This window comes from Cotesia glomerata, linkage group LG10, assembly GCF_020080835.1.
Source record: "Cotesia glomerata isolate CgM1 linkage group LG10, MPM_Cglom_v2.3, whole genome shotgun sequence".
Taxonomy (NCBI): Eukaryota; Metazoa; Arthropoda; class Insecta; order Hymenoptera; family Braconidae; genus Cotesia; species Cotesia glomerata.
This window is the reverse complement of record NC_058167.1, coordinates 1124974-1138989: the sequence shown is the minus strand read 5'-3', so window position 1 is coordinate 1138989 and position 14016 is coordinate 1124974. Positions and strand designations below refer to the sequence as shown.

General features: G+C 30.0%; 1 protein-coding gene across 1 annotated transcript in view; it reads right to left on the bottom strand.

Moving 5' to 3' along the window:
* The window catches only part of LOC123272696 (putative sodium-dependent multivitamin transporter), a 38138-nt gene extending 34905 nt beyond the window's left edge, over positions 1 to 3233 (bottom strand). The window contains exon 1 of the mRNA XM_044739658.1: positions 3092 to 3233. Coding sequence (XP_044595593.1) covers positions 3092 to 3097 — 6 coding nt within the window. The 5' untranslated portion in view covers positions 3098 to 3233. The remainder of the gene's footprint in view (positions 1 to 3091) is intronic.
* Positions 3234 to 14016: the final 10783 nt, after the last annotated feature.

The following is a 14016-nucleotide window of genomic DNA, read 5'->3' as shown; positions in this document are numbered from 1 at the left end:
GGAAATTACAAATGTTATTTTTCCCTAAATGAAATTTCAACTGTTCAAAATATCAAAATTACTCGATTTGCCAAACTCAATTAAGATAAAAATAAAAAAAAAAAATTTGGAGAAAAGTTTTTTTTTAACAAATTTCAAAAATTCATATTTTTGAAAAAACAAAAAACACAGTTCCAAAAATTTCAGGATCTTTTAAGATTGGTACAAGGTAGTATACAAAAAAATTTGAGTTAAAAATTTATTGTCGACTGTCATTTTTGACGATTTTCAAAAATTCAAAATGTGACAAATTTGGCATTTTTCAAAATTTTTTCCCAAAATATTTTTTTTTCAATAGCTTTAAGTGTCCTATTTCAAACAAATAAAAGATCATTCCTGTATCTATACTAGCGTTCGAGGTATTACAAAAACAAAATCGAAAAACTGGAAAAATCGCGAAATTTTGAATTTGCATATCTTTTAAAAAAAATTTTTTTATTTTTTTTCCTTTGGCAAAACTTCGTTATATGATGAAAGAAAACTTATGAACAAAATTTGTCCAAATCGAAAGTGGTCGATTCCGACAGTTGGTCGATTTGACATGGAATGACCCATAATATTATTCTTTTTTCATCAATTTTGTTCTCTTCCTTTTTCATCGCGTTTGCCATTTTTTTTTAACTTCTAAACTAATACTAAACTTGAAAATTGACATAGCAGCAAATTTTTCTGTCAGATACCATGAATGTCGCAAAAATTTTGATACAGTAGCATTCGAAATTTTTTTATTAATATTTTTATAATTAATCAACTTTTTCAAGAAATCTAAGTCTTGAGCTGGAGCGATTATTGAACAAGGAACTTCAAACTACGCTTTTACACAAATAATACTTGAATAACCCCCCTCCCCCCTACTTATCTCATTTCGAAGTAATTTATTTCCTTAAATATAAAATTTTCTGACAATAAATGCCTAAAATTGATTATTTTAGTTTTTTGTTTAATTTTCATGACCAGTAAATATATGAATTTTTTACTTTAAAAAATGGAACCAGGCATGATTTTATAGGAAATTTAATGCCCTTCAATTAATTTTTATCTTAAGCGGTTCAAAAGTTATATCATTTTTAATGAAAATAGATTTTTTTACGTGTTAAAACTTATCCGCCTTTAAGTTTGAAAAACCACGTCGATCTTCGCTAATCCGGTCAAAATCGGTTGATTCGTTCGAAAGATATCGTGAACGAAAGAAAACCAAAAAAAAGTGTTTTTTTCGCATAACTTCAACATTTCTTTTCGGATCGTTTTCGATGAAACAGAATAATTTTCAGAGCTCAAAAAACCGCGTCGATCGCTGCCAAGAACGTAAAAATCGGTTGATTGGTTCGAGAGATATCCTCGACGAAATATTTGGAAACAAGTGTTTTTTTAACATAACTCCGACATTTTTTGGAATAACTTTCAAACGACTTTACCGATCGATTCCGAAAATTAATAAGCTCTTCACATCAAAAAAACCACTCGATCGCCGCCGGTCCGGTCAAAATCGATTCATTCGTTCGTGAGTTATCGTTGACGAAAGAAAATTGAACTCACAGATTCTTCATTAGGCTTAAAAAATTGCGTTGAATGCTGCCAACCGCGTAAAAATCGGTTCATTCATTCAAAAGTTATTGCGGTTTGAAAATTTGAAAAATTGTGTCTTATCAAACTTCTATCAGACTTTTGAGCTCGAAGAGCTCAAAAGCCTAAAAAAGCTATCCCTTCAAGCTCAGAGAGCTCAAAATAACACATAAATTGTATTTTTTAGCTCGGAGAGCTCAAAAACATCATTAGTGCAATTTTAAGCACCTACGTATGAAATTAGCGGGAAGTTGCACGGATGCCCTTCAGGGTTTACCGTTTTTCTAATTTTTTATTTAATTTTCATGAGCAGTAAAAATATGAATTTTTGACTTTAAAAAATGGAACCAGGCATGATTTTATAGGAAATTTAATGCCCTTCAAAAATCCGCCGTCAAAATTTTTATCTCAAGCGGTTCAAAAGTTATATTATTTTTAATGAAAAAAGATTTTTTTACATGTTATTTAAATGGGAAACTGATTGCTCACCGACACCTTTCAAAAGTGAGCTAAAAATCCTGCCTTGCAGAGAAATTTTTTTTTCGATAAATAGGTTCATTTTAACCCATAAATTCGATAGGTTAGTTTTTTTGGCTCACCCTAATAAATATATTATGTACTCTGAGTTTTTGTACTTATGGCCCTTAGATGACACTTGTCCTAGGACCGTCATAATGAATAAATAAATTAAATAAATAAGACAACAGGGAGATTATCGAATAAAAAATTCACTAATTGATTCCAACGCTTCAATTATTTCTACAGAACCACTTTTAGTGTACAGGCAATTCAAACCCTTTTATTTGCTTAGTTACTGTCTTTACTACCTGGTATATAAACATAAATTTTCCTGTAGAGTTCCGTGATGGAAGTATGCCTTTTGTATTCAAATAATAGAAAAAAAAACTTGTGCTACAGCAAATTTCGTAATAGGCATAGAGAAATAGGGCGTAATTTTGAGACTACACATAGATTATAGTACTCAGAGTAAAACTAATTTAAAGAGCTTTCAGATGCAATTCACAGAGCTTAAAAAGTTATCGTATTCAAAAATTATCCGAGAAAGAAAATGAAGAATTATGAATTTTCAAAATTTTGAAAATTATAAAAACCTGTCATTTTGTAATTACTGAACCGATTAAGCTCATCTTTGAACTTTACATTTATCTGTAGAATAAGTATGTTAAGTTTGGTAAAGATCTGTAATGAATTGGCTTTGCTATCATCGTGACAAGCCGCAATATATCGTATAAATATATAAACATACATTCAAATTTGAATTTTAAAACCATATGTATTTTCTGAAGGTGTCATGAGGACAAATGCAATAGATGGATTTCTATGAAATCCACTAAAGCAAAAAAAAAAAAAAAAAAAAACAATGATGCAATTTTAATAGTCACAATGAAAAGTCACAAAAGTAGTTTTTCGACCGACTACAAATAAACAATTCAAAACTTGACAACTTGGCGAATTAGGTTGTATTTACCTCCATATTATTATGAATTCCAAAATTACTTAAAATTTTTAATTACACTGTATTGTCAAACAACACTCGAAATATCATTTGTATTTTAAAGCACACTATCTTCGTGTTCTACGAATACTATTTTACAAAAGGAATAAGAGTTTTATCCTCACAATTACCGTTGTCATCAATTGAATGATTATGCAAATTATAAGCTAGCATGACATAATGATAATGCAATGCTTTACAGAGTCTCTATTAACGTTTATATCCTTCATTCATTCTTTGAATCATTTTCATCGTTTCTCATTGAAAAGTTCTTCGAAAATCCTGTAATATATAATTAACAGAGAAGGAAACACATTATAAGCAGGTTTTATAATCTTCAGTCGAAATAATTCATGGTAATAATTTTGATAATCGATTTATTTAGGTAAGAAAAACTACGAATTTTTCGTTATTCATAATTTGTTCTCTATTTGTTCTAATTCAAATAAAAATTCTTAACGTGAATTTTAGTATTAAAAGCTGTCATAGGTACTAGTATTAAGAACCTCGGGCGGAGGGCGCATGATTGCTGAATTTTCTCCTTGTAGGATAGTTAAATTTGATAAGTTCCTTAAAGATGGTATGTTTTAAATGCTTGTACAGAATTTATCTGTGATTAGTTTTGATTATTTTATTATCATGGATAAATTTTCGTATTTCGAAGAGCTCGAAAAAGAAGAAAAATTGTGTTTTTGAGCTCGAAGAGCTCAGCATCTGAATAGATCATTCCTCAAGCGTTTTGTACATAACGGAAAGTTTCAGGAATGGTCTTTCCGGAGGTTCTTTCAGTTTCGATGGTTGCACGTAATGAGTTTTATAAATCTTTCAGTTCAACGATAACTACACGCAGCTGCTCTAAGTTTATTTACCTGAGAGATAAAATATCTTTGTTTTGACTTTTCTGATTTCGAGAATTTGTTTAAATAAATATATCTTAAATGTAAGTTGATTTTTAAAAGCCGATGGTTTGTCAATCAATTTAATAAGGAACGTAAAAATAATTACCCGTTTCTGTCTTAATACAATTGAATTAGTCAAATACTTTTTAATTATCAATATTTATTTATCAAAGTCGATGGCTTGCTTATTGAATTTGGGCACTCGGTGAAATTCAATTAAACAAATATTTATTTTCCAGTATAGCTGGAGTTTTAAATTTGTTTCTCCTAGTCCTGGTGCTTCTCAAATCGGTTAACCATGTTATAGCATGAACCACAAACAACATTAGGTATCCAATTTTTTAAATTGAGAGAAACTTCCATACTGAAACACTTTTCATACAAAGTAACAAACCTATTCGTGAGTTTCTTTGTATTTTTCATCCCAATATATTTTGCACAAACGTAGCAAAAGAAATTTCTGCTTCCCTGCAAAACAGCGTGCCTTCGCTGGCTTCGATACCACGAAATGATGACTAGCGAATCATTCTGTACATCCCGTTAAAGGGCAGTTATCATAGTCCAAACACTCCGTGGTAGCAGGTTTTTGCCGGTAAATGTACCGATTCAATGTCCTGACGTTTTCTATTATATTAAAGACAAAATTCATTCGATAAATGACTTCAATAAGACACAATAAGTGGCAAATAAACATATTTGCGAATTAGTGATGGATGCTGCAGAGAGAAACAAAGCAGGAACTGCAATTTGATCATAACATATGGAAAATACTATTAGATAATGGATTTTATCGGTTTTTTTTTATTTTTCTCCGTTTTTTGCAGTTTGACCCCCAATTTTGACTTCAGACCCTGGCGGATCTGAAATATCGTAAAATTACGGTATTATACGGTAAAAATACGGTCGATATACTGTATGGCCACCGTAGATTCAGTAGCATTCTACTTTCACAGTAGAAACCATAAAACACCGTAACGTACAGTAAAGAACGGTAAAAATACGGTATAGAACGGTAAAATTTCGGTACAATTACGGTAGCGTACGGTGAAAATACGGTAGAATATATACTTCTGAACTTTCCGCACTACCGTATTCCAATGGTAACCTACCATCAAATATACCTTATTTTAGGGATAAGTTACCGTACAATTACGGTACATTACCGTACAATTATGGTACTTTAGCGTACAAAAACAGTACTTTTTTTACCGGATAATTATAGTATTTTACTAACAATTATGGTATTTTACCGTACAATCACGGTACTTTGCCGTACAATCTCCGTAATTTACGGTGTCATACTGTATTACGGTAAATCACTGTACGTACCGTACTCTACCGTACCCTATCGTAAATTTGCCGTACATTACCGTACTCTGCGGCACTTTGGATCCGTCGGGGGATTCGTGTTCAGCGATAAAAAATACGTCAGAAAATATGTGTCGCACACCCAGCACAGACCAATTTTTTTTTTATGGACCTGTGTAATTAATGACTATTATTTTTGCAGTTCTCATCAGTTTATATTATAAAATTGTAACGGGTTTTTTATAGCGCTCAATTGGCACCTTAAATTTAATTAATTAAAACAATAAACAACCAAATTGAAAGCTAATATTAATAAATAAAAGGGCACCACCAGGATTTTTAATCACGGTTCCTGGAACCGGAACCATAGCTGAGCTTATCTTACAGGGAGAGAGAGTGGAGGAAGGTGATCTGAAATAAATAAATTTTTAATTAACAATGGATCTAAAAATTTATTAATAACAAAATTATTTAACAAGTTGTACACACTCACACTCACACTACAATCAACTTAAAACTATAGCCTACTAACGGCTAACCAGAACGATTTGATTACTCTGCACAAGGAACGCACTATGTGACAGAGGTCGTCTAGCCTACTAATCGCTAACCAGAACAAGACTTGACTAACTAAACGTACTAACTAATCCTTTAACTATAAACAAGACACCTCGCACAAGGAACGCACTGTGCACGAGGGCTCATCAACCATACACTGCTACAGGAGCCTCAGCCTAGTAAACGCAACGTAAACTGAGACTAACTGCAGCTCACACACATACCCCGCACACACTCACACACTCTGAGTTTACTTTATTTTTATTCATAAAAATTATAAAAGTTATAACAAAATTCAATTCTAAAAATTATTACATTAACTTTTACTTAAATTTTTCAGTCATTAGCTAGCAATTAAATTATAAAATATTTTCACGACTAATAAATTTAATTCCCAAAAAATCGAACTAAAAACCGACGCCTTAATTTATTCCAAATCAATCACGAGTTTAATGCTCAACATTAAAGAAATTTTTAGGAACATTCGACCAGAGTTGCAAATAATGCGTTAAGATTCTTAAGGCCATTTTAGGAGGGTACCCCCCACTTTTTTTAAAAGTAAAATGGCGCCGCCTGGTGGCCAGTCCGGGTACTAAAAAATTCCCTAGCACGTGAAAATTTTCTAAATTAAATAAAAAATATAAATAATTATTGAATATAAAAAAAATGAATACTAAAAATAATTAAAAAAATTGCTTTATATTTTGAAATAAAAAAAAATATATAACATTGACAGAATTATTTAAATCAACGATAAGCAGTTGTGGTGACCTTGAACTGTCAACGCCGTATTTATTTTTATGATATTATTAAAAAATAATGAAGCGATTGATAAAGAAAAGACCAACGTAGCTCGAATTCTACTAAAAATTAAAAATATATAAAAAATAACTTACAATTATTATCCCAACACAAATGGATGTAGCTTAAAAAATAAATTTCATGTTTACATTTTGCATTTAGTAACTTTATGACAGCTGTAAGCAATATGTTCGTAATCGTTCGGCGCATGCCCGATGCATAACCGTCGTAGAGGGAAAAATTAAATTAAATAGATTGTTTTATTTTTTATATAAATTAAAATATCTCAGAAACTACGCAAAAGTAGTCGAGACATGCAGTAAATGAAATTTAGAGAATTAAATTACAAACAAAATAAGCCAAACTTGATATTTCTACGACCAATAGTTTACGAAATATTAATTTTTTAATAAAAAAAAAACGCGGTTTCGCTCAAGCGCTCATAAACAAATAGCTGTAACTCCGAGAAAAATCAATTGATTTACATTTTTTTTTAATTATAGCTTTTTTTGTCTTCTATAAGCAAAAAAATCAGCTACGCTCAAAAAAATTTTTTTGAATTTATTTGAATAATTTTTAGTTTTTTGAATTTCTGCATTAAAAAATAGTTAGAATTAGAAAAAAAATTTTTTTTTTTCATATCAAAATTTTCCCCGCAGCAGAGAATCGATATGAAAAAAAAAATTTTGAAAAAATAATTTTTTTAGTGCGAAAATTTAGTTAACAAGTTTAAAAAAATATGAGCTCTACGGGGACTCGATGTCCGATCCCCGATCCGAGACAGTACACGTGCGCCATTCCCCTCAAACCGTTGTCGGATAAAAATGGAAGAATGTTTAACCGATAGAAAAGATATTTAATAAAAATTTATAAGAGGAGTTGCGCCTTCGGGCTTGATGGTAGAGCCCTTGGCGCGTAACCGAGAGATCTGGGTTCGATTCCCAGTCTGGGCTGTCTGATTATTTTTTCAATTACGGAAAAATCCCCACTGAGTAGGTCCCCCCCTTTCCCCTATCCGTTCTTTCCCAACTCCCTTAAAATTTGCTTTGATATGGCTCCAACTCGTGAAAAATCGTGTCACACCATGGCTGTCGCTCATGCGCGCCTTGGTTAGCGGGAAAGAAGCCAGCTCACGTGGTCGGCGGCAAGCAGTTGTGCTTGGACGCTTGTACTAGTACGACTACTCTGTGTCAATCGATTTCTGATTTATCACTTATACTACGCATTTACTTGAACACTTAAAATATTCATTAAATACTATTAATTTCATTAACTTCAATTACAAATTAAATTCTCAAATCATTAAAAATCATTAGTAACTGTTCAGTGAATTAAATTAATTAAAATTAATAAGTGACGCCACGCGGTCATTACGCGTCATTTCAATAAAGGATTGCATCAGCCACGCGGCTTTAGTCAATCCATAGTTAACACGCAATATTTGTAATAAATTATATTAAATTCATTGCTAAATATTTAATCATCATTATATCAAATAAAATTTTATCAACTATTCGATTCTGATATCGAATTATCTAATTAGTTCCTACACTAATAATTCTAATCAATCAATCAGTCTTTGCACTGACATTTTACGTCAATTAATTAGTATTTCACTATTAATTGAATCTAGTTAGCTTAAAAGCTAGCGTAAATTCATTAATTCTGAATTAATACCATTTGCTTTTCTAAAGCGGTTGAGCTCACCTCGTTTGAGTTGTTTGCGACGGCAATTTACACATATTTTTTCATTCGCATTACACGCTTTGCGTTCTTACTTGTACATTTTTTCATTCGAGGAGGTTTTTTCTCAGCCCAACTGAGTTTTCCTCCTCTGGGGATAAATAAATCTTCATTTTATTCCCCAACAAATCGACGTATGTTTTATTTAATATCCTAATCCCAAATTAATCATAATTTTTAAAATAATTACAGAAACTATCCTAAGTGGATAGTTTTCGACAAAACAGGGAAATAATTATAATTTGAGACAAATAATAACAATAGTAAGCGGCCGCTCAGAAACTCGGAGTAATTTCTATTTTGTAACTTTTTGTTTTTTTCTAAGTCTTAATTAACTTTAAAAAAATCGATCCCATAATATAGGTATCAATCGATTCCAAATTTCATGAATCGTAAAGATATCCTATGGTGTGGATAAACTTTTTTTAAGAAAATTTTTCTATTTGTTATAGGTATTAATTGATTCCAAATTTCCAAATGAGTTAATCAACTTTCAGAAATTTGATTTTTTATCGTTAGGTTCTCTATACGTCCTACAGGAAAAAAATTAAATTAAATATATTGTTTTATTTTTTACGTAAATTTTACATCCAAGTCAGTCTAAGTCTCGATAAAATAATGTCAACATAAAAGTTATGACTTTTCATGAAATGTTTAACAAAAAAATTGTACAAATAAATTTGTACCTCTTTAAAAAAAAAAAAAAAAAAATATTTTTTTTTTTTTTACTCGAATATTCTATAATTCACAATATCTTGAGTCAATTTGATATTTTCAACCAAAAAAAATTTTTTCTATTAATTTTTTTTTTATTACATTTTTTATTTCCATACAATATCAATGAGTGAGAAAGAGATAGAAATTATTTTCTATCACATTCCTAGCCTACTGCGCATGACAACATTTACGAGCGTAGCAGCTGAGCTGATAGAAAAATATTACTACATCCGTCTTACTTGCTCAGCTTACCGGCATGGAATGTGACAGAACGATATTACCATCTCTGTCGTACTCATACAAACTATGTGGCAATTAAAAATTTTAATGTTAATTTTTTTGATACAAAACAATGTTTTTTCATTGAAAATTCATAATATTGAAAATTTATTATGAATTATAAAATTCGAAAAAATTTTTCTTTTTTTTTTTAAGGAAGAACACTAAAAAAATTTTTTTTTGGAATGTTTAAATTTTTGTGCTTAAAAAAATGCGTCGAATGCTTTTTTGAAAATGAAAATCAAACGACGCATTCAAAAATTATAGTTTAAAAATTCACAAAATTTTGTTTTTCAGTATTTTTTTAAAATACTAGGAATTTAAATTGTGCGCCTTAATTAGAAATCCAATAAGAAATCGGGGACCAAATTTTTGCGATGATTCAATACTCAGTTCACTTTTCACTTATTTTCAATTCATCTATTTTAATATAGAGGATCTTCCAGATTATTCAACCAATCAAAATGAACCTGTACGGTTTTTTTTGTGTTTTAAAAACTGCGTCGAATGCTTTTCTAAATAAAAAAATCGAACAACGCATCCAAAAGTTATAGCTTTTTAATAAATACATTTTGAGCTAAAAATGTGAAAATCGGTGCTTTCAGCTTGAAAAGTTCAAATATATTAACGAAAAAACTCATTTAAGGTGCTTCAAATTCAAATTTAGTGGGAAGTTCTAGGGTTAGCTAGTTTCAAACTTTGTTTCTAACAAAATCCACCTTTAAATCATGATTTATCAATATAATTTTTTAATTCGTCACCTGATCGAATTTCTATTAGATAATTTTATTCAAGCTCTCTTGACTATGCTGTATACTGCCTATCAGATAAAAATCGATTGATTTGTATGAAAGTTACTGCCGTTCAAATATATTTAAATAAGTCTTTTTTTAAATATAAACTTTACTTCTGAGTTCGAAGAGTTCAAAGTATAGTTTTCTTTTGGATATTTAAGCGTTCAAAATATCTGTAAAACTATGTTTTAAGGTCAAAAACGTCATCATTTTTGTAATTTAAAGTTCTTTGCATTTCAAATTAGCAGGAAGTTGCTGGGATAGCGTGTAGAGTCAACCGTTTTACTAAATTGTTATTCTTATCATTACAAGGATAAAAAACTTTTTATGAATGTTAAAATTCGCCTCCATAATAATATAATTTATTAATTTTCATAGGAAAGTGGACGACTTAGGTTATAATAATGAAGATGACAGAATTATTATTTACTTGAGCGAGGTTTTGACCATTTTCTTGCGAAAATCAACAGAATTTTTTTATATTCTACATCATTTAAATAATAGTGAAATTCACAATTTTATTTTATTTATTAATCATATTTAATATCTATACGCAATAATATTATTAAAATTAAAGATATTCAATAAGGTATAATGATTTCTTGATAAAAATCGATTTTCACATAATGTTTTATTAAATATACGTTAACAATTTTGCACAATAACTTTGAATTAAATTCATCATACTTTTTAAAATATTAATTCATAATAATAAAAAATGATTAAAAATTACATTTGGAGTGTACACTTTTTATTGTAATTTTTTAGCATTAAAAAAATTTTTTTTCTTCATACACATTTCAAGTTGATCAAAGTCAATAATTTCTTCTTTTTCTTTGCCTAACAACTTCGTGTATTGCAGATTTATAAATATTGCAGAATTACATAAGCTTTGTCATTTTTAATCAACTGATCTGTAATTCATAAATGATTAAATTATTTGTATAAATAAAATTTATGATAATTTTTTTTCCGCATCTGTCAGCCTGATAGTTTGTATTTTATCTTTCCATATATTTGGCAGATAATACAAAATATCAGTTTCCAGGACGCACTAATCGAGGAGGTGGATGTCGGAATATGAAAAAATGACATAAAAACGAATCATTCATTTTTAAAAATATACTTATTTATTACGGTTATTTAATTGTTGTTTAATTATTTCATTATTGTTAAAATTGATGAAACTAGAATATCACTTTTTCATAATAATTTACGTCCTAAAAAAAAAATTTTTTTTTTTTTATATTGTATATAGTAAAAAATATTGTGTAAAATCAACACAATTTTTGTATTAAATACGGTCCGATCAAAATTAATGTTGGTGTTAAATCGCAATTTTACACACTTTTGTTATTTTAACAAAAAAAATTTTAACATAGCCCGTATTTACGCAAATACACAATATTTTTTACTTTGTAGATTTTACAATTATTGCACTTCTACGTTCATTCTATCAAAATATTTTTAATTATAAAATCTACAATATTTTATTGTTACTTTTATACTACTTAAGAAGTTTTATACTTACATTTTGAAAATTATTTGTTGCTACAAATCGATAACTTAATTCTGACGTAATAACGCAACCGGACATAGTCGATTGCAATATATTATTGTTGATAGTATACTACGTTTACAATAGTATAATAGTATAATACGTTTACAATTTTCAAGTCGCAAACTTAATGCAGACTGTATTCAATTCATTTATCCATATATTAGTCGCAATCTTAATGCTGACTATTTAAAATACATGTATCTATATCAGTCGCAAACTTAATGCTGACTAAAATGCGCACGTTCATTTCCAGTCGCAATATATAGTATCATTGCTGACGGTACAATGCTTTTACAATCTTCAAGTCGCAAACTTAATGCAGACGGTATTCAATGCATTTATCTATGTACAAGTCGCAAACTTAATGCTGACTATATCCAGTGTACACACACATTGGATCGAAGTATATTCTTGCCGAATATGGTACATATTTCAAAGTCGCAAATTCAATGCTGACCATTTTAAATGCATTTATTTATGTCAGTCGCAAACTTAATGCTAGCTGTAAAATGTGCTTCTACATTGCTAGCCGTAATATATTTATGCCGACTGTACGATACATGCATATTTTCAGTCGAAAATTCAATGCTGACTTCATAATTATTATGAAATATTTATAGACTGTACAAAAATTCAATTAGTTCATTGTCAGTACGTGACTAATAGTCATTTTCTTCCAATGAATCATTTATTGAGTCATCATCAAAATCATTTTCTGAATCTTCCGTAAAGGAGTCAATATCATCATCGATATTATCATCATCATTTATGTTGGAAGGATCTGCATTATTTTGATTTTTATTATTATTGTCAGAATTATTTACTTTTGAAGTGTCTCGGATTCGAACAATTGGAGTTAATGAAAACCATTGCTTCACTTGTTTTTGTCCATAATAAAACTCCTGTAAAGTTGGATTCAATAATTCGGGTACTAAGAATTTCCAATAAAAATCATTTAGACGAGAAAACATTTCTTTGGTCCAAAACGTTCTGTCATAATCGATTTTCAGATTTAGTGAAGCTTTAGGTGTCCATATAGATAAAATACACCATTTTCTTTGTGTAATGTGTAATTGTCCTTGAATTTGATGATAATAAGAACTGCTTGTTCTTATAGATGTAAGATCTTTATCTTTAAAGTGCTCATTACCCCATTTCGTACCTTTGTTGATAGCTTCTGTGGGATCTGCATCTTTTAAAGTGTGAGGACATTTAATTTCAACGATGCCATCATCACCAACTAAGCCATCTGGTGACGATTGTTATATTCTACTTTTTCTTTTCTTTTATTTTCTAAAGTTACCAATCGTTCAGGAATACTTTTTTGCCAAGTAGCCAAAGTGTCGCACATAGCTGCTTTACTATTATATTGAATCACAGCAAATGCCACGCGAATTGAGTACCCACCTAATTTGCAAAAATCTATTCACTTACCACCGACTTTTGTAGCTATAATGTTATTGGCGCATTCAGCTGGATTATTACTCGAATTTAATAGTACATCTCCTGGAACTGATTGACATCGAGCAAAGTATCCGAGTATTGTATTCCAGACATTCAATTTAATTAAGTCAGGTACGTGATTGGTTGCTGGATTTTTATCACATTAATAAGGTTTACAATTTTCATGTCGTCCAAATGCATGGAATGGCATATTTTCTAAATCTTCTTCGATTATCTTAACTTTTGTTTTAAAGGCAGTGTTAGTGGACATTATGTGATGAGCAGCTTGTCGAATTGCTTTTGAACTTCGTTTACCAGCTTCCTCAGTGGCCTTTTGAAGATTTTTTTCGTTTTTTAGCTGGCTTGATTTTTCAACTTTTCTCAAGTTTGTTGATAATCTACGAAGCATGTGATTCATACAATTTATTCTTTCTACTTTAACACCATGTGTTTTATATACATTGTGATCGCACAGTTTTTGATGTACACTACTATCACCATCGGTCACAATATTTTTGTATATCAAATTATGCTTTTCAACACTAGTTTGGAATAGTTCTAAAATCATATCTGATTCCATTCGTGTTGAAGCTAGGTTAGGTGAGTAATTCTGCCAACAAAGATGATACGGTTGTTTTCCGACTTTACACTGTGAACATCTTTTATTAGCTACTCCAACATCTAATACTTTGTAATGTATTGATCCAGGACAAGAGCAGCTCCAGATGATGAATTATATAATCCTGAAGCATAACTTCTTTTGAGATAGGTGCCGTCGGTTATAACTGTCGTACA